This window comes from Moschus berezovskii, chromosome 1 (genome assembly GCF_049115385.1).
Source record: "Moschus berezovskii isolate FMDL1 chromosome 1, NW_MosBer_1.0, whole genome shotgun sequence".
Lineage (NCBI taxonomy): Eukaryota > Metazoa > Chordata > Mammalia > Artiodactyla > Moschidae > Moschus > Moschus berezovskii.
Genome location: NC_142460.1, coordinates 118,344,973 through 118,364,563, shown reverse-complemented (window position 1 = coordinate 118,364,563; position 19,591 = coordinate 118,344,973). Strand labels below are relative to the sequence as shown.

The 19,591-nt window shown below is 39.7% G+C and overlaps 1 protein-coding gene across 7 annotated transcripts in view; it reads right to left on the bottom strand.

Annotated features, from left to right (window-relative positions):
• Positions 1–19,591, bottom strand: part of PLD1 (phospholipase D1) — a 261,776-nt gene that overhangs the window by 133,867 nt on the left and 108,318 nt on the right. For all 7 annotated transcript variants that reach the window (XM_088839115.1, XM_088839120.1, XM_088839100.1 and 4 more), the window contains exons 6-11: positions 19,446–19,511; positions 15,164–15,222; positions 13,965–14,057; positions 5,258–5,410; positions 843–992; positions 51–134 (exon numbers count right to left, since the gene is read on the bottom strand). In XM_088839115.1, the coding sequence (XP_088695241.1) occupies positions 51–134; positions 843–992; positions 5,258–5,410; positions 13,965–14,057; positions 15,164–15,222; positions 19,446–19,511 (605 nt within the window). The remainder of the gene's footprint in view (positions 1–50; positions 135–842; positions 993–5,257; positions 5,411–13,964; positions 14,058–15,163; positions 15,223–19,445; positions 19,512–19,591) is intronic.

Here is a 19,591-nt window from a genome sequence, read left to right as displayed (position 1 = left end):
TATATTCCTAAACACAGAGATCTCCAAATTCCCCAGGGACATATACTAACCACCAATCTGTGATAAATATTTCTTCTTTTGCCTCTTCCATTGCATTTGCCACATCTTCAAAATATCCTTTGGCATTAACATACCTGAAAGACAAGTTTTCTGTTTCATTTTTTTAACAAAAAAGATAAAAAAAGAAATCTATCATATGGCAAAACAGAAGACGGAAGCCACTGCCTAGAATTTCTACAAAACCAGCAGCTTGCTTTGTATAATTGGAAACAAAAACTGAAAACACCATATTCTGTTTGCCATGCAGGAAGTACAGTAAGTAGACAGAAGTAGGCAACCTGATTCTTTTCTGCTGAGAGAATAACAAATTGAATGCTCTCATCATTGTATGAGGCCAGATGCACTCTCCCATCCTACTGAACTCACACACCATTGTTCTTCTGAGACTGAAAGCAGACCAATTTCTAACCCATGGATAGAGTAACATGCTAAGCAAAATTTTATTTAAAAAAAATACCTACCAAGTAAATTTCTCTTTCTTAAATTAGGGCTAATGACTTAAATAAACTTTTCATTTGCATCATTAAGAAAATGTATGAAGTTAACTTTTAAAATCAAACTTCACAATCTGAAGCTAGCTATAGAAAGTTCATTTTTTAAAAAAATCATAAAAACAAAAAATGGAAAAATAATCTATGCTCAGATAGTTTTATAAAGGCTCCTGTGAAGTATAACACAAAATATTTTTTCACAGCTTCAAAAATTGATTCCAGGTGAACTTAAATCACTGTAATATTAAATGCTATGTCTACCTTCATAGTCTTAGAGCAAAAAGATCTTACCATTTAGCTAAAGTGTTCTCTTGGACAGCAGCATATGATCCAAATCGATGATCTTTGAGAAAGTCGGGGCCATACCTCTGGATGAATTCTTCTATAGCCCCTCCCCACCACCGAGCATGTCTATAGCTGTTGCATTTTAAAATCAGTGTCCTACAAAGAAAAGCAAAATGTGGAAAAGAATGGTCACTTTATGCTCTATCTCTTTAAACAATTAAAGAATTAAACATGTCCCATTTGTTTTGGTACTGCAGCAAAGAAAGTTTTAGATAAAGAGTATCCTACTGATATGAAAAAACCAGACTTTTAAATGGTTTGGGCAGTATCTAAAAATATATTCAATGTAGCAAACTTTCAGGTTACTTATTCCCTCATTCACTTATGCAAACGTGTAAAGGCCTAGAGCTACCTGGGCCAAGCTGTGAGGAAGACATGGAAGAGGCATAAGGTGAGGTCCTACATCTAAGTCTTAGAAAATTGTTGGTTCCTGTAAAGGACATTTCCCTTTGGCCCACCTGGTGTTCATTACCTCAGCCTCTGGAAATAGCCTCATCATCCGGTGCCTACTCTGGGTCTACCAAAGCCAACAAAACGGCATATTCCAGCTCCTTATCCCAAAGACTGGTACAAGGATGATATTCATAAGCCAACTCCTCCCAAAAAGTGAGAATAAAATCAAGGACTTGCTCAGAAATGCCAGCAGGAGACTCTTCTCCTTCCACTAAAATTGTTTTGAGTGTAAGAGGCAGCCATCTTGCTACCACCAGAAGACCAGCCTGGTCTGGATGGAGAAGATCCCAGGAGACAGAATTGAGAAACTCCAGGAAAACGAACCTCAGTGACATAGCTGGAGCCCTGGAATCAGCCATGGTTAACATATTTGATTAATTATTTCTGATGTAACCCAGACTGCACTGGATTTTTCTATTGCCAATGACTGCTGCTGCTGCTGCTGCTAAGTCACTTCAGTCCTGTCCGACTCTGTGTGACCCCATAGACAGAAGCCCACCAGGCTCCCCTGTTCCTGGGATTCTCCAGGCAAGAACACTGGAGTGGGTTGCCATTTCCTTCTCCAATGTGTGAAAGTGAAAAGTGAAAGTGAAGTCGCTCAGTCGTGTCCGACCCTTAGCGACCCCACGCACTGCAGCCTACTAGGCTCCTCCATCCATGGGATTTTCTAGGCAAGAGTACTGGAGTGGCTTGCCATTGCCTTCTCCCAGGGTTAGTGCCTCATAAAGCCCTCCAGGTGAATCCCTTCCCCATGTGGATTTACTTTTATGTGAAATTCTTTTATCAGGCAGGTGTATACCCTACCACGTGACCTTGCACTGCCTCAGAGGCCTCCCCAGCTGTTTCACAAGCACGCCTCCTGCCCGCCAGGAGCTGGCCCCAGTGAGCGCAGAGCTCCGTGCAGGGCGGGCGCTGGGACTTCCTTCAGAAAAACGTCAGGCCCTTCCCTGTGAGAACGCGGCAAAGAGGAGATGCCACGTTTAAACAGTCGAGTGTTTATCCGTAGCCATTTGCTCCAGTCGTGTCTAAGATAATACTGCAGTACTAAAATGAAGGTTCCCAGTCACTGTGTGTTCTAACAGAAAAGCTGAAAACAAAAAAGCTGAAAATGGTTACAGATTTGTCAGTGCTGAAAAAAAAATTCAGAGTGGGAGATTACAAAAAGTTATTACACAACAGATGCCAGAATAGGTGACTACCATTAAGAGGTGGAAATAAGTTATTCAAATCTGAAGTTCAGAGAAAACAAGGTGTGGGAACTCCCTGGCAGTCCAGGGGTTAGGACTCCATGCTTTCACTGCCAGAACTCCAGGTTCTATCCCTGGTCAGTAAAATAGGAATCTGTATGTCTCTGGAAACTGCCAAAAGGAAAAAAAAAAAAAACACACAAGAACAAGAACAATAACAACAACAAAATCCCAGAGAAAACAAGGTATTGAAGTCAGCAGTCTCCCTGCCATTTAGACAGAAACTTGTCCCAGTAGAGGACCATGCTGTGAGCGAGCAGGGAGAGTTTTCTTTGGGGAGAAGTGCAATGATCCTGACAAGAAGGAGGGAAGGGGCTATATGCACAGATCCTAAAATAATTATTTATAAAGATTAGGGATGTCCAAACTGGTCCCCTCGATATGTCAGAGACTGATGCTTGGCTTTTGTCTGGGGTGTAGGGAGGGGCGAGGTGAGACGTGGTGCTGCCGGGAGGAGTGAGGCATTCTTTATCAGCCGCAGCAGGCAGACACGGGGTTCTGCAGAGAGGTCACCAGGGCACAGAAAGTGCCTGGGCTTGACCCAGCATGCAAGCACTGCTCCAACTGAGCTGAAATGCCTCTGAAAACCAGTTATGAGAAAAAGATATTGTAGAAGAGATAAAGGACAAACAGAAGTCTTATCACAAGATGTGAATCAGAGGTAAAGGGAAAAAAAAAGAACCATTCCAAACATGGAGGTAGAAAGAAGAAATGTGAAATTTAAAAATGTGTGAGGAGGGGTGTGAAGAGAACCATCCGTAAAGAACAGAAAGACTGCTTTAGGGAGGGATGGCCAATGAAGGTAGAGAGATAAAAGGCCTTAGATTGTAAATGGAGGAATTTCGCTTATTTGATACAAGGAGGGGGACCACTTACATCAGGGAGGGAGCGGATGCAACCTGGATCTGTATGGATTCATTGGGCAAGGGTGTGCAAGTGAGTGACGACAGGAAATGGAGATAAGATGTCCAGTAAAGCAACTGTCACAGCGACCAGTGAAAACTGTGGTCTGATTTCTATGGTCCTCCAGTAAACAGGAAAGTAGTACCAGGAGGGAGGTGGCTTTTCTTTCGGCTGCACTGTGTAGCTTGTGGGATTCTAGTTCCCTGATCAGGGATTGGACTCAGGCCCTTGGCAGTGAAAGCGCAGAGTCCTAACCACTGAACTGCCAGGGAATTACCAGGAGGAAGATTTAATGGCAGCATCATTATATTTCCAATAACATCCTGAACTGCCCATTGTCTGAGATTGGTAAATTCAGCATTTTTCGCACACACACACAAACACACACGCAAACATATTAGTATGAGTAGCGTATTTATATTAAATATATATATATTTGATGTCAGTCAGTGTGTATAGAGAGAAATGTATTATTGCTGTCACTGTTCACCTCACTCAGTCAAGTCTGATTCTCTAAGACCCCATGGACTGCAGCAGGCCAGGCTTCCCTATCCTTCACCAACTCCCGGAGTTTGCTCAAACTCCTGTCCATTGAATTGGTGATCCCATCCAACCATCTTGTCCTCTATTGTCCCCTTCTCTTCCTGACTTCAATCTTTCCCAGCATCAGGGTCTTTTCCAAAGAGTCGGCTGTTCGTATCAGGTAGCCAAAGTATTAGAGCTTCAGTTTCAGCTCAGTCCTTTCAATGAATGTTCAGGGTTGATTTCCTTTAGGACTGACTGGTTTGATCTCCTTGCAGTCCACAGGACTCTCAAGAGTCTTCTCCAACACCACAGTTCAAAAACATCAATTCTTTGGTGCTCAGCCTTCTTGATGGTCAATTCTCACATCCATACATGACTACTGGAAAAACCATAGCTTTGACTATATGGACTTTTGTATATCTGTATGTATTCATATGGACTTCCCAGGTGGCTCAGTGGTAAAGAATCTGCCTACCAAGGGGGAGATGTGGGTTCAATCCCTGGGTCAGGAAGATCCCCTGGAGCAGGAAATGGCAACCCACTCCAGTATTCTTGCCTGGATAATTCCATAGACAGAGGAGCCTGATGGGCTATAGTCCATAGTGTCACAGAAGAGTCGGATACAACTTAGCAACTAAACAATAAAAATGTATTCATATACATGACCCTGAACTTTATAGAGACAAATATATATATCAGAGAGAAAAAGATTCACATATATTGTAGAACTACAGCCTTTCAGAAAGAAACGTTTATCAACACACACAAACTCACTAATAAAATCTATAATAAATGTACAGTTGAGTATCCTTCAAGGTATCTTTTTAAAAATCTGTATGTAAACAGAATTTTTATAATCAAATCACTTCGTACATGTTTTATTAATTAAAGGGTATCCATTTATAAAGTAAAATTCTACTTTTTAAAAACGAGAACTATTACTCCTTATCTATTTGGTAAATTGGTATTAATGGGTAGTCAATTTTGTTAAAACAGATATATATGTTGTTAAAACAGGCACACAGCAATACATGGTTCCATATATTCTGACTCTTGTATATAGGATACTCTGCATCTTAAAGATATAAAAAAAGTAGTTTAATTACTTTTAATTGAGGATGAGTTCTAAACAATAATTTTCTAAGACCTAAATTATTTTACCTTCTTCTTCACTTAAGGTTGGGAGAAAAACTGTTTTTAGAGAAATCTTTTAAAAATCTTGCCAAATTCTACCTTGAAAGATTATCAATTCGGAGTCCATATTTCGTCTCTGTCTCCTTCCTCCCCACCTTAACTCTGAATTCTTTATCCACCAGCAGGACGAAGGCAATAGCACCACTGTCTGGTTTCATATACAGTAAAAAGGAATCTTTTACTATTAACCACCTGTAAGAAGAAAACACGTATTTTTGAAGTTATACTGAATTACTGAAACAAAGGGAACAAGTTATTACAAATTTGAAGTAAGCATTCTAGCAGACAGTAAGCATAATTTTATCTTTTACACAGGCATCTATTTTTTTAAAACATGAAAACACGATGAAACAGAAAAACAAACAAAAAAAATCTTCCTATTATGTTTCCCTGAGAAGTACTGGCACCAAGCAATTCAAGACAATTCACTGGCCCTTCAGACACTAATGGCAAAGCCTGGAAGAATGTCCCTGAGGTGGGTGGGCAGTGCTCACAGGATGCACAGCAGGGACAAAAGCTGTTGGAAAAATGGGATGGGTTAGTGTTTGCTAAAATAAACCATCACAGAAGAGGCAACTGAGTCTCTGAGTAAGTAAAACTTTCCCTTTAAAAAAATTCAATAAGCATCCAGTACTCTGCATATTGTTGTTCATTTCAAATTATTGGTGGTTTAAGGACCATTAATAAATGATGCTCAGTGGAACATGATCTCTCAAAAGTATATCTACAATCAATTCAATATATATTTAAGAGCTTCATGATGGAAAAGTACAGTGATAAACTGCAAGTTAGAGCAGAGGTAGAAATGGCACAAAGATATATCAGACATGCTTTTGAAGGAACTTATTAGGCTGGTGGGACACAATAACAACGCTAGGCTGAATGGGATAGGTATTAAAGGAGGATAGCAAACAGAGAAGTGTGGAAGGAAGGAGTCCTCAGTTCTAAGAGAAAGAGCTAGTGGCATTTCTCAAAGAAGTGTTGTCTGAGCAAAACCAGGAAGGAGCTCAGCAAGCAGAGCCCAAAGAGGTAGTCCAGGTATACATCCCACGTGGAGGGAAGAGTTAGCAAAGGCACTAAGGCTGGGAATGCTGCCTGCATTGGGGGACAGTCTGGGGAGGCCAGGTTTCATTAGCAGATGAGGTGTGGGGAGTGGGGTAGAAGCCTGGTGAAGGCCACACTGAGGAGAGTCTGAAGGTCATGTAGGTAATGTCATAGTCACCTGCAATTATGTAGTGGTCAAATGAATTGGTCAATCATTAAAGAAATGAACAATGGGAATATTGTATCACATATTAGGCAACATAAAGCACGTTATGAAATAGGTAAAGCCAGAATACCTGAACATAAATGAACAAATATTGTAAACGTAACCCATGAAGTCAGAAGTTAAAGGAAACCTATAACAAATCATTACTGAAATTGCTAACCACATTACATTTTAGTGGCTCTCTAATTTGGGATTTAATGTAGACAATCTACATTGATTTCCACACGGTTTCATTTCATTTGTTTTTTAATATATAGGCTGTCTCCTTTCCAATTAAAGGGGGTGGGATGGATTTAGGATAACACAGTAAAGGTCATACATGTGTTATGATTAACAAAAGGGAAAACATCAAAGCCAGAGAAAGCAAATATCTAACCACAACACTAATATAATTATGGTGATGACACACCAACGTGGGTTTGAGCTTCCTGGTTTTTTTTATCAAATGAATAAATTAAGGAAATAAAGAAGTCGCCCAACAAAAACATAAATTCCAAAGAAAGTTTCTCACTTGGAACCTAACATAAAGCAACTGAACAATATTAATGGATAACACTCTCAACAGTTTTCAGAAAATGCAGAAATTCATGTTTTATAAGAATTCTCTTAACACTGCTCAATATAACTGCCAAGGCGATGATATCAAATAGAAACTCAGTCATTCTGATGGGGCTAAGTTATGAGTTACATATAACTGCTTGTTGATGAAAAGTCGGTCAAGGTTTAAAGAGAGTAGGCAGATCACATATCTGTTAAAGTCCTTCTTTAGCTGTGGTCCCTTGTCCCAGCTTGACTTTCTATGTAAGCTAGAGAGCAGATGGCAGGGCACAGGCCCAGAGCAGCAGTGTGCTATGTTGCTGACCAGGAAGGAGCCACAGGCTTTGAAAACCACAGCTGGTGGGTTTGTCAAACTGAGAAAGGAAAATCAAATGTACTGTACTTGGGAACTTGCCTAGAAGTCAAGGTCCCCTGAATGGCATCAGAGCCAGCTCTAGCCAGAGCCCCACACCAGACACAACAGTGAGGCATGAAGAAGTACAGAAGTGTTTAATAGTGACTGCTGGATTTTGAAATCTGAAGGCAAAAGATAATGGTTTCTGTTTTGACGATGATGAGTTGTTCTCTGTAACAGTTATTAGATATAAGGTGAATTGATGCCTGGCCTTTGTTTAAAGCTTTTCTTAACTATGCCATTCATTAAACTTCTTCTTGTTTCTCCTCTTTGTCTCTTTTGTCAATAGATTTTTTTAACAGGAGGATATGCATCAAGAAAGGAATTCGTCAAGCAGTATTCTGGGAGTCAGCACCTGCTGCTTAGGGATTAAGTGTCTGCTTGAAGTCAGCCTCCCTGGGCTCCAGTTTTGGTTCTGTCACTTGCCCTTTTCTGTGAAATGGGGTAATTGAGCCTGAGGTCCATAAAGCAAGTATAAGAGTAATGTCCAGTTCATAAGTATTTTTGAGGATTCACTGAGATGACTTAAGCATGTTGCTTAGCACAATGCCTGGGGCCAATAAATGTGAGCTTTTATGAATTCTCTTGTTCTATACCAGGTGAGATTATGGTCTGTTTGAACAAGATGTGACCTGTTCTACTACAAACTGTGTCATTAAAATGCAGATAGAGCCACCTAAGTCACACGTCACCCTCTCAGCCTCATCTCATACTCTTCCTTCCCACCATGCTGGTCTCGCTGGCCCTGAGACTTGCTAACATTGTTCTCTGGGCTTCTACATTTGCTCTTCCTCACTTAGAAATTATTTCTTCCAGATCCTCCCATGAGCAGTCCCTTCCTGTCAATCAATCTTTTGCCTAAATATTTCTCCACTGGAAGGTTTTCCTGGGCTCCCATCCCACCCGCCTCTGCATCCTGTTTAGCTTCTTCATAGCATTTATCACTGTCTGGAACTATTTATTTGTCTGCTTGTTTCTTGTATTTCCTTTACTAGAAAGTGAGATCCTTGAGAATAGGGAATGTGTGTCATGTCCACTGCTATCTCCCCAGGGCCCTGACAAGTTCTTCAAGCAAAGCAACACTCTTGCCTGAATAACAGCTGCACAAATAGATCATGTAGAATAAATAAAATCATTTAGACACGGTCACTGTCTAAAAATTGTAATTCTTGGTATAGTTCATAGTTCAGTAAATGCTAAATTTATTTCTCATAAATTATCTCTTAAGATATTATTTGAGATAAGAAACTTATCATTGAGCCCATCAATAGGATGTGCTATTTAAGTAGATGTTTTAAATTGAGGGAAGAAATGCTTGTTGTGTTTGCCAGCAGAACAAAAGAAATGTTTTTTTTTTCTTTTCTTCATACTTGTGCCTGAGACTTGGTTGAAAGTTTGATTGCCTTGTTTGCCTTATGTCAGTTTGTCAATACAGAATATACAAAATGATCAGAATCTTTTTTTTTAATGGATACAAAAATTTAAAAAAGAGATATGACCAAGTGTTGCCCTTAAAAGTAACTCTCACTTAGACACCAATAGTCTTCTAGTGTGGGAAATTTTCCAAACAAAATTTGTCAGCTACATCTTATCATTTTTGTTTGGTCCTGACATTTTATACCCCATGAATGTAATTCAGGAAATACTTGTTAATATGGAACCAAGGCTTCAAGTTTCTTGGAAAGATTTATACAAATTAAAATGAAGAGACATTTTATTCTAGGGAAGATCATATCTTTTTAGATTGTTCTGGTTGAAGTCTGATACGTGTGTTCAGTCACTTCAGTTGTGTCCCACTCCTTGCAACACCATGGACTGTAGCCCACCAGGCTCCTCTGTCCATGGGATTCTCCAGGCAGGAATACTGGAGCGGGTTGTCATGCCCTCCTCCAGGGAACCTTCCTGACCCAGGGATTGAACTCACATCTCCTGTGTCTCCTGCATTGTAGGCAGGTTCTTTACCCACTGAGTCACCAGGGAAGACTGAAATCTGATATATCAGACTTTAAAAAGCGGGGGAGGTATATTTCCTTTATATAACAAAGCCTTCCCCTTCTATCTTTCCGGGCTGCCCCTTCTCACAGAGGTTACGACTCAAAGGTCTATTCCTTGACTTCTGTAGCTAAAGCCTCCGTCTGAAGGCCTCATGTTCCTGACTGTCCCATCACCTTCTTTTTCTTTCAAAGCTCTGACCAACACTTGCACTAACGTCATTCACCCTGCTTGTCAGCTTCTCCACTGTCTGTGATCTCCTCCAACAGTGCTCTGTGAGGACAGGGACATGGCCTGTTTTCACAGTGGCTAGAACACAGCCTGGTAAACATTAGGCACTTAATAAATGACAAAATGGACCATATCCAGGCTTCCATTTCTTGAGTAGATGTCTTAGGTTGGGTTGCTCTGGAAGTCAACTCTGAGACAAGGATGGAAGTGAAAGTGGTTTGTAAAGGGACTTATTAGGGAGCTTAGTAGGAAGCAGAGGAAGGGAAGGACAGGAAGCAAGAGCAGGAAGGGAGCCATCGAGGATGTGTTTTCATGCACTGGATTGTGGGCAGCTGTGCTGCAAATCTTCCAGGGAACCCCGGGAGACAGTGCAGAGCTTGCTGGAGAATCACCCTACCTGAGGGGTGAGGGGGCTGGACTCCCGCCAGCTCTTGGCTGAAGGTTGTTCCTAGGGCCTGAGAATGCCTCCAGCCTACTCTGCTCAGGCAGCCCAGAGCAAGTCTTCAGTCAAAGACTCACCAGTGCTTGCAACCCAAAATCCATACTTAACACTTAGTAGCAACCTTAGGCAAAACTGATGACCGGGGAGTAGGCAAGAGGAATCTGTGCCAGGGCCCCAGTGGTTTGGAGGTCCTGCCTGCCCGAGAGGCATGGTGTGGCGCAGGAAGCAAGGGGAGGAAGTGGAAGTGTTGATCGCTTAGTTGTGTCTGACTCTCTGCGACCCCATGGACTGGAGCCCGCCAGGCTCCTCTGTCTGTGGAATTCTCCAGGCAAGAATACTGGAGTGGGCTGCCATTTCCTTTCCCAGGGGGTCTTCCTGAGCCAGGGATAGAACCCAGGTCCCCTGCATTGCAGGCAGATTCTTTACCAGGGAAGTTCATAAGGGCAGGAGCAGGCTGGCTTATGCTCTGCCCCTCTCCTGGCTTGGCACTCAGTGTTCCCCAGGGTTCTGTACCACTGCAGGTAGGAGAGGGTGGGAAGCTACTTCAAGTGGGAGTCTCTGAATTTCCTGTGATGTTACTTATACCCCAAGTTTCTGGGGACATTTAAAAATATTACAGAAGTTTATCTGAAAACAAATATTGTCTAGTCTACTAGTCTCCTGTTTATTGCAGTTAAAAAAATCTTTTGTTTTTTGTAATACAGAAATTCTCAACTTCCTCTAGCTTAATCTCTTGATCTTTCCCTTGTAATTTCTTCTATTCTTTAAAAACCCAGAAAATAAGAAACCAATCTAATGGTATTTTTGGTTGGCAGTGTATCTGAAATACACATTTAAAGATCCTAGTTTTAAGCTTATACATTTTCAGCTCACACATAACTTAATTTCATCATTGCACATGAGTTCATATTTTTTTTCAAGGTTAGAAAAATAACATCTCTTAATAGTTTTAAAAATTCCAGTAAATTATTATTGGAACAAATAGCTGTTGTCTATTATGCTAAAAAACGTCATAGATGTTTTGAGGAACAAATAAGAACGAGATAAGAATACTCCTCTATAAGGAGTCTTTAGTTGGACAGGGCATACGACATGAATTAAAGTTTTCTGTCTATATCACACTTACCATAATATACATCCTCACAAATATAGTTCTAAAACTACCCCTGGACACTACCATTTTTTTGGTTTAATTTTTATGTATAGTTTAGTGGGTCTTGGTGTATTTTAGTTTATTATATTTGTAAATTTGCACACTGTCACTATTAATATCTAATTCCAGAATATTTTCATCACCCAAAACGAATTCCACGTCCAAATGCAAACTAGTACAGCCACTATGGAGAACAGAGTGGAGATTCCTTAAAAAACTGGAAATAAAACTGCATATGATCCAGCAGTCCCACTGCTGGGCATACACACCGAGAACTGAAAGAGACACGTGTACCCCAATGTTCATTGCAGCACTGTTTTCAATAGCCAGGACATGGAAGCAACCTAGATGTCCACTGGCAGATGAATGGATAAGAAAGCTGTGGTACATACACACAATGGAATATTACTCAGCTATTAAAAAGAATGCATTTGAATCAGTTCTAATGAGGTGGATGAAACTGGAGCCTATTATACAGGGTGAAGTAAGTCAGAAAGAAAAACACCAATACAAATTACTGGTGTTTTTCTTTCTGACTTACTTCACCCAGCCTTGAAACTAAAAGACGCTTACTCCTTGGAAGGAAAGTTATGACCAACCTAGATAGCATATTAAAAAGCAGAGACATTACTTTGCCAACAAAGGTCCGTCTAGTCAAGGCTATGGTTTTTCCAGTGGTCACGTATGGATGTAGAGTTGGACTGTGAAGAAAGCTGATCACCGAAGAATTGATGTTTTTGAACTGTGGTGCTGGAGAAGACTCGAGCATCCCTTGGACTGCAAGGAGATCCAACCAGTCCATCCTCAAGGAGATCAGTCCTGGGTGTTCATTGGAAGGACTGATGCTAAAGCTGAAACTACAATATTTTGGCCACCTCATGCAAAGAGCTGACTCACTGGAAAAGACTCTGATGCTGGGAGGGATTGGGGGTGGGAGGAGACGGGGACGACAGAGAATGAGATGGCTGGATGGCATCACCGACTCTATGGACATGAGTTTGAGTGAACTCTGGGAGTTGGTGATAGACAGGGAGGCCTGGCGTGCTGTGATTCATGGGGTTGCAAAGAGCCGGACACGACTGAGCGACTGAACTGAACTGAACTGAACGCATATATATGGAATTTAGAAAGATGGTAACAATGACCCTATATGTGAGACAGCAAAAGAAACACATGTAAAGAACAGACTTCTGGACTCTGGGAGAATGTGAGGGTGGGATGATTTGAGAGAATAGCACAGAAACATGTCTATTACGGTGTGTGAAATAGATCACCAGTCCAAGTTCGATGCATGAAACAGGGCACTCCAAGCCGGTGCACTGGGACAACCCTGAGGGATGGGATGGGGAGGGAGGTGGGAGGGGGGTTCAGGATGGGGGACACATGTCCACCCATGGCTGATTCTTGTCAATGTATGGCAAAACCCACTACAATATTGTAAAGTAATTAGCCTCCAATCAAAACAAATAAACTAATTAAAAAAAAAAAAGAATTCCATACCCAGCAGTAGTAACTCCCCATTCCCCTTGTGCCACAGCCCTTGGAAACCATGAATATGCTGTCTCTACAGATTTACTTATTCTAAATCTTTCATGTGAATGGAATCATATAGTATGTGATCTTCTGTATCTGTTTCTTTTTCACTTAGTGTAATGTTTCCAAAGTTAATTCATATTACATCATTTATCAGTCTTTCATTTCTTTTTTCATTAAAATTTAAAAAATACTCAAATATAATTAAAAAACCATAAAATTCACCCCTTGAAAATGTACAATTTGGTGGTTTTAGTATATTCACAAATTTGTGCAACCATCATGGTCATCTAATTCCAGATATATTCCAGAAAGAAATCCCACACCCATTAGTATTCTTCATTCCTTTTTATGGCCAAATAATATTCCATCATAGGGCTGTACCATATTTTGGTTAACCACTCACCAGCAGATGGACATTTGGGCTTTTTACACTTTTGGGCTACTCTGAATAATGCTGCTATGAACATTCATGAATAAGTTTTAATGGAGATATATTTTTTCAGTTCTGTTTGGAAATATCTGGGGTATGTAGTAACTGTATGTTTAACATTTTGAGGAATTACCACCCTGTTTTCCAAACTGACTGTATATTTTATATGATGAACCAGCAATGTATGAGGGTTCTAATTTCTCTACAGCCTCGTCAACACTTTCTATTGCCCAGTTTGCTTATCACAGCCATCCTGGTGGCTGTGAAGTTGTAGATCACTGTGGTTTGATTTATCTTCCCCTAGCACTGGAGAAGGAAATGGCAACCCACTCCAGTGTTCTTGCCTGGAGAATCCCAGGGACGGGGGAGCCTGGTGGGCTTCCGTCTATGGGGTCACACAGAGTCAGACACGACTGAAGTGACTTAGCAGCAGCAGCAGCAGCAGTGACTAGTGATGTTAAGCATAATGACTTGTGCTAATTGGCCACTGTCTATGTTCTCTGGCTGACCAATTTTTGAATCATATGGCCCATTGGGTTTTTGTGTATGTAATTGGCATACTCTGTCTACAAGTGCAATTTTGAGTGGAGTGTTTAAATACAGCTGAAACCTGGAACTTAAAAATAATTTAAAATTTGCTCTGCCATGATTTTCAAAGATTTATAATTGAAAACTGGAATATAAAAACTCCCCAAATACTCAGTTTATTAAGACGGACACACAAAACTCTCAAGTCTCACCTTTTTGCCCACCGATAGCAGGCTCTTCCCTGGCCACAGCAATTCAGGCCTGGTATTCTGTGTCCTCCAGATCTTTTCATTATCATACCTTCTCTGAAAGAGACATCAAGTTAACCCATCATCTTTAAACTTCCAGCTCACACGTAGCAGATACAGCCTCATAACTGGGAACTAAATAAACTGTTCTGTTCTCCCATACCCTACCTCTCTATTTTTTCTGCTTTCACTGTCAAATAGATCAATGTTATGTTTACTAGGCTGAGAACTCCAAAGCCAATCTTTAAAAGCACCCTGGTGGATGTAGGCCTATTGGCACAGGGGGCAACATACTGCACACACAGCAGGACCTTAAGCATCCCAGCTTCTGGCTCTAAATGCTGAGCATTCTCCCAGCCACCATGACAGCCTGAAAAAGACCCCACATGTTGCCAAATGCTGGCACGGGGAAGGTTCATCTGCTATGGAGATCACTGACAATGCTCACCCACAGATTCCAGGGTATTTCTGCATCCCTTCACCTACAGTTCTAGGGCCAGTCCATGTCAAAGAAGTAAAGCAAAGCTATTACTTTGGAAGGAGAAATATCCTAACTCTGAAAGATGTGAAAAGAAAAAACAATAATAATGGCCAACGAAACAAACAAGCAAAAAATTAAAAGAACTACCAACAATGTTCTTGACTAGAAAAGTTAAACTCTTTGTAATATCATGCTCTCATATCATGAAGGATGTGCTCAGTCGCTCAGTTTTAGACAACTCTTTGCGAACCCATGGACTGGAGCCCATCAGAAGATAATCATTAAGTAAATTTCAATCTTGTTACATAACATACATTTTACACAGTATTACTTTTAGTCAATAAAATAAATGATAAATAGCTAACTTTTATGTGTGATAAAAAGAAGGGATCTTGTATATTTGATTTTTAATGCATTCTCGCACACATCGTATTTGTTATTTCTGTTAAACACCCACTACTGTGGGTTAAGAGGAGAAGGAGTGTGGAGCAGTCGGCACCCTTGTTTAATGTAGCAAGATACTCTGTTTTGTATAAATAGGTCCCTCAGTTGCTCTGACTCTGTTGGGAAGAAAACAGTGAAGCCAGGGGAACTCCATCACCTTGGTACATGAATAAATCAAAGGCTACAATGCTCATCAGCTTTTCATACTTCTCCTTAGAGATCCAATACTGAAACTTACATGCCCTTTGGTCCCAAATCATGGATGAAAGACAGCTGGCTTATATCAAGAAATTCTGTCTGAAAAGAGGCCAAAAATCCATACGTTAGAAAGCAAAAAAGAAGAGGAAATTTTTAGGCATTCAAAAAATATTGTACCTCCATGTATAAGCACATCTGGGGTACTCTACAGATTATACAGATCACAATGGCACTGCCCTGAAAAAGTATGTTTTAGAAGGCTATACACAATTAAAACACAACCAAGGTAGTGATGTGTGCTCTAAGATGCAGAGACAAAACGCTCAAGAAGGTCATGGTGAGGCCTGCCAACAACAGTAGACCGTGTCAATAACAGCCCTAATAGAAAATCAAAGACAGAAGGATACACTCCTGGCATTAGGAGGCAGAGGGGAGACCAGACACGGAAAACACTCCACATCAATCAGGTTCTGTGGGAGAACCGTAACAGTTACATGTAAAAATAGTTATTAATAGAGGTACAGGAAGAAGATGACCGCTTCCTAGCTAATGGGACATCACAGAGGAAGTGGCGTCTGATCTGGGCTTACAAATGGGATTAATAAAATGAACTATAACAATTTTCCTTTGAAGTTTTGTTTATGATTGTGACTGCCTAATATTAACCTTGTAAGAAAAAATTACACATCTCTCAAAGCTGTCAGTACAGTGAGGTCCAACTGATTTTCTTTCTTAGGGTGATTGGAAGAAGTCTTTAAAACTCAAAAGGATTTAAATATCTTTAAAAACCTCAGATCAAACATATTCTCACATAGCATTTTTTATAAGGATTTTGAAAGTCAAGGTCTTTATATTTTATTTCTTATTTCAAACATGGTGATTCGGTACCATACATTTTAAAATTCTGATTTGTGGAAATGTATTCTAATTGGAAAATATAGAAATACATAGGTTATTAGAAAAGATATACAAACTTTAAGTCATAGAATTAAAAATGTCTTGAAATCCTAAGCCAGAATTTCTCATTTTATCTCTAGGGAGCAGAGAGAAAAATACTAATCCTAGTTTATACTGGAAGAAACTTCTCCAGAGGTGTAACTAATTTATGCAAAGTCAGAGACTAGCTGAACGGAAGAATAGGAAATGAAAAGCAAAAATCAGGGAAACCATTCATCTAATAGTTGGATATTTTCTTATGTACATATAGCTATTATCAAATCATTGGCAACAGGAATATTATTTGAAATAATTCAGAAACCATAACTTCAGAATATCATATAAAATTTGCTAAATGTAGATAATTTCATCTAAATAAAAAAACACACATTAGCAATGCAGAAAATTTAAAGCTGTGTATTAAGAAAAAATTCAAATTTATCCTAATGTTTTACTAAAGAGCAATTTGAATAAAGAACTAGTACTATTATATATAAAAAAAAACCTTGGCAATAAATATTCTAATATAGATTTAAGGGATTGAAAACAAATGTGACCAAGTCAATTTAGAAACAAACCTAAATAATACAATTTGAAATTTAACAAACATTGTATTGCCCAAATGTCTCAATGCATCTTCAGTGATAAAAACCCCTACCTTGATTTGAGCAGGCGAATCTCAGGAATAAGAATTTAATGATTAATTTAGTCTGACAATGTTCCACTGGGCTATTGATCTCTAAATAATGTACTAATCAATAACCTTTGTTTTTCCAAAGGAACTTGTTAAATTTAAATGCTAGGAAAATAGAGGAACAAAGGGTTCCCATGCCAAAGGACAAGCAACAAACCCAGGAGATAATAATATCTCGAAATTTCTGGGGACTTGTCTTATGCTTGTAAAAATATAAATTAATTATATATGATTATATTAAAATGATTTTAATATTTCTATCTGCTTTTTGCACAAAGAAATTTGAATATGTTTCACAATTATCAAAAGAGACACATGGATGCCAATCTAATTTCACAAGTATCAGGCAGAGCCCTGCAAGCTAGTCTCTGAGTCAGATTATCATTAGTGTGAGAGGAAAATAATGTTCAGACAGAAAAAATTGTATCCTATGCTTGAAGCCTTTTGGAGAATACCGCTACTGGGGAGAATAATCTAAGTAGCCATTAAAAATGAGGGAGTTCCTTGGCAGTCCAGTGTTTAGGACTTGGTGCTTTCACTGTTGGGGGCCTGGATGCAATTCCTCGTAGGGGAACTAAGGTCCTGCAAGCCATTATGCGTGGCCAAAAAATAAAATTGAATAAATGTATGTTACTTCTCATTTTTTATCAGTTGTAACTAGGTTTCCCTTTCCAAAGGAAATATTTAGAAGACACTCTGGAGTATCTAAATATAACATGGCTCAGCTTTTAAAAGATTTTTATGATTGGAAAGGAAGTTAATATGAACATTTGAATATAAGTAAACGTTTTAAAATCAACATTAGACTCCCAATTTTAGTAATAGTAGAAGTAACAGCCTTATTCATTATGTTCTTTCAAAGAAGCACATTCCCGAGTTCTAGAAGGGAAGAAATATTTCCCATCAGCCTTCTCTTGAGAGTCTCTGGTTGAACCCAAATTGCTGGCTTCCCTGGGAAAACTCTTCTTCCGGATTATGAAACCACAGAAGCTCCTTTAAGACCATCAAATGTCACAGTGCAAGCTGCTGCAGAAGGTTTTCCAGTCCCAGGTCATTTGTGTGTAAAAGGGACCAGCTGGGTACATGCCCTGCCCGTCTCCAAATAAAACAGAGGCAGGCATCTATAGGGCAGCAAGAAAACTCCGGATAGTCAAGGCACTCTTGCTTCCTTTCCTAAATACAGAGGGCTTCGCTCTTTCTGTTCACCTGTTCATGCCATTCTCTAAACCAGAGGCCAGATCATAATCGCACCTACTCTGAAATTCTGCATATACACCATATACACATGGTCATGCTCCACAGAAGTACAGTTTATACATACACAGGTGCAAACTCTAACAATCCAGTGCCCTCTCAATGATCTGAACCTTTGGATAACTGAAGCTAACCCTTTAAATATCTAACCCCACCTTCAAGGGCCTCTGAAGGCAGAGCTCAATGTTTTCTGATGCCTTCTGTAAAGCCCACTTGCTCCTGCTTGCCAGTTAAGTGCCTCCCAAATGTAACCTCAAGAAAGCTGATCGCCGAAGAATCGATGCTTTTGAACTGTGGTGTTGGAGAAGACTCTTGAGAGTCCCTTATACTGCAAGGAGATCCAACCAGTCCATTCTAAAGGAGATCAATCCTGGATGTTCATTGGAGGGACTGATGCTAAAGCTGAAACTCCAATACTTTGGCCACCTCATGAGACGAGTTGACTCACTGGAAAAGACTCTGATGCTGGGAAAGGTTGGGGGCGGGAGGAGAAGGGGACGACGGAGAATGAGATGGCTGGATGGCATCACCGACTCTGTGGACATGAGTTTGAGTGTACTCCGGGAGTTGGTGATGGACAGGGAGGCCTGGCGTGCTGTGATTCATGGGGTCGCGGAGAGTCGGACACGACTGAGCGACTGAACTGAACTGAACTGAACTGAAATGTAACCTCTGCAGCTGTTTCTAAGCCCCACCACCTCTCCTCTTTTCTCAGAATTCTCAAGAGTTTTTCCTCTCTTTGGCGTTTCCCATGCTTCTCACTTTCACATGAGGCCTGTTATAGGCATCACAGGCCAGTCAGATTGGTAATTCCAGTATGCTCCGTACAAACTTTGGGTATTCAACTCTGTTCAACTGTCTTCATCACTTACTACTCAATGTTTTTTTTTTCTTCACTGTTAGAAATGCATTTTGGCATTTTCTCCTCTGAAAGCCTGAGGAGTGAAGGAGGTTGATTTCTAGATAATCTAGTAGCATTTCTAGATAATCTTTAGTAGTATATCAAGTTCTTAAATTTATTGTTATATTAATTATCATAGTTGATATTTTTAAAAATAGCATGACCCTAAACTGAATCCTTGCTGTCAAATCAATTTTGTTTTCCTATTTTTTAATTTTATGTTTTTATTGAAATATAGTTGATTTACAATGTCATGCCAGTCTCTGCTGCATAGCAAAGTGATTCAGTGGTACACATAAAGACATTCTTTTTAAAAATGTTCTTTTCCATTATGGTTTATCATAGGAGACTGACTATAGGTCCCTGTGCTATACAATAAAATCAATTTTTTATTCATTTTATTTAGTTTAGTTTAACTCAAAGAAGAATGCAGAAGTGGATACAAGCACTTGTGTTAATAAAATTATCTAAAATGTAGCCGACACTTTACAATTTTATAAAATTACTTCAGAATTTAAATCACTGAAAAGTACTTACTGTTGCATGATAGTTTCTATACATGGGCATTTTTAGTAACTTTGTCAAGTAATCTTCCAGCTGTTTCTGTAATACATATATTTCAGATTAAAGATCCATCATACTTAAAGGAAAATGTAAGCAGTTAATGACAATGGCATGAACCT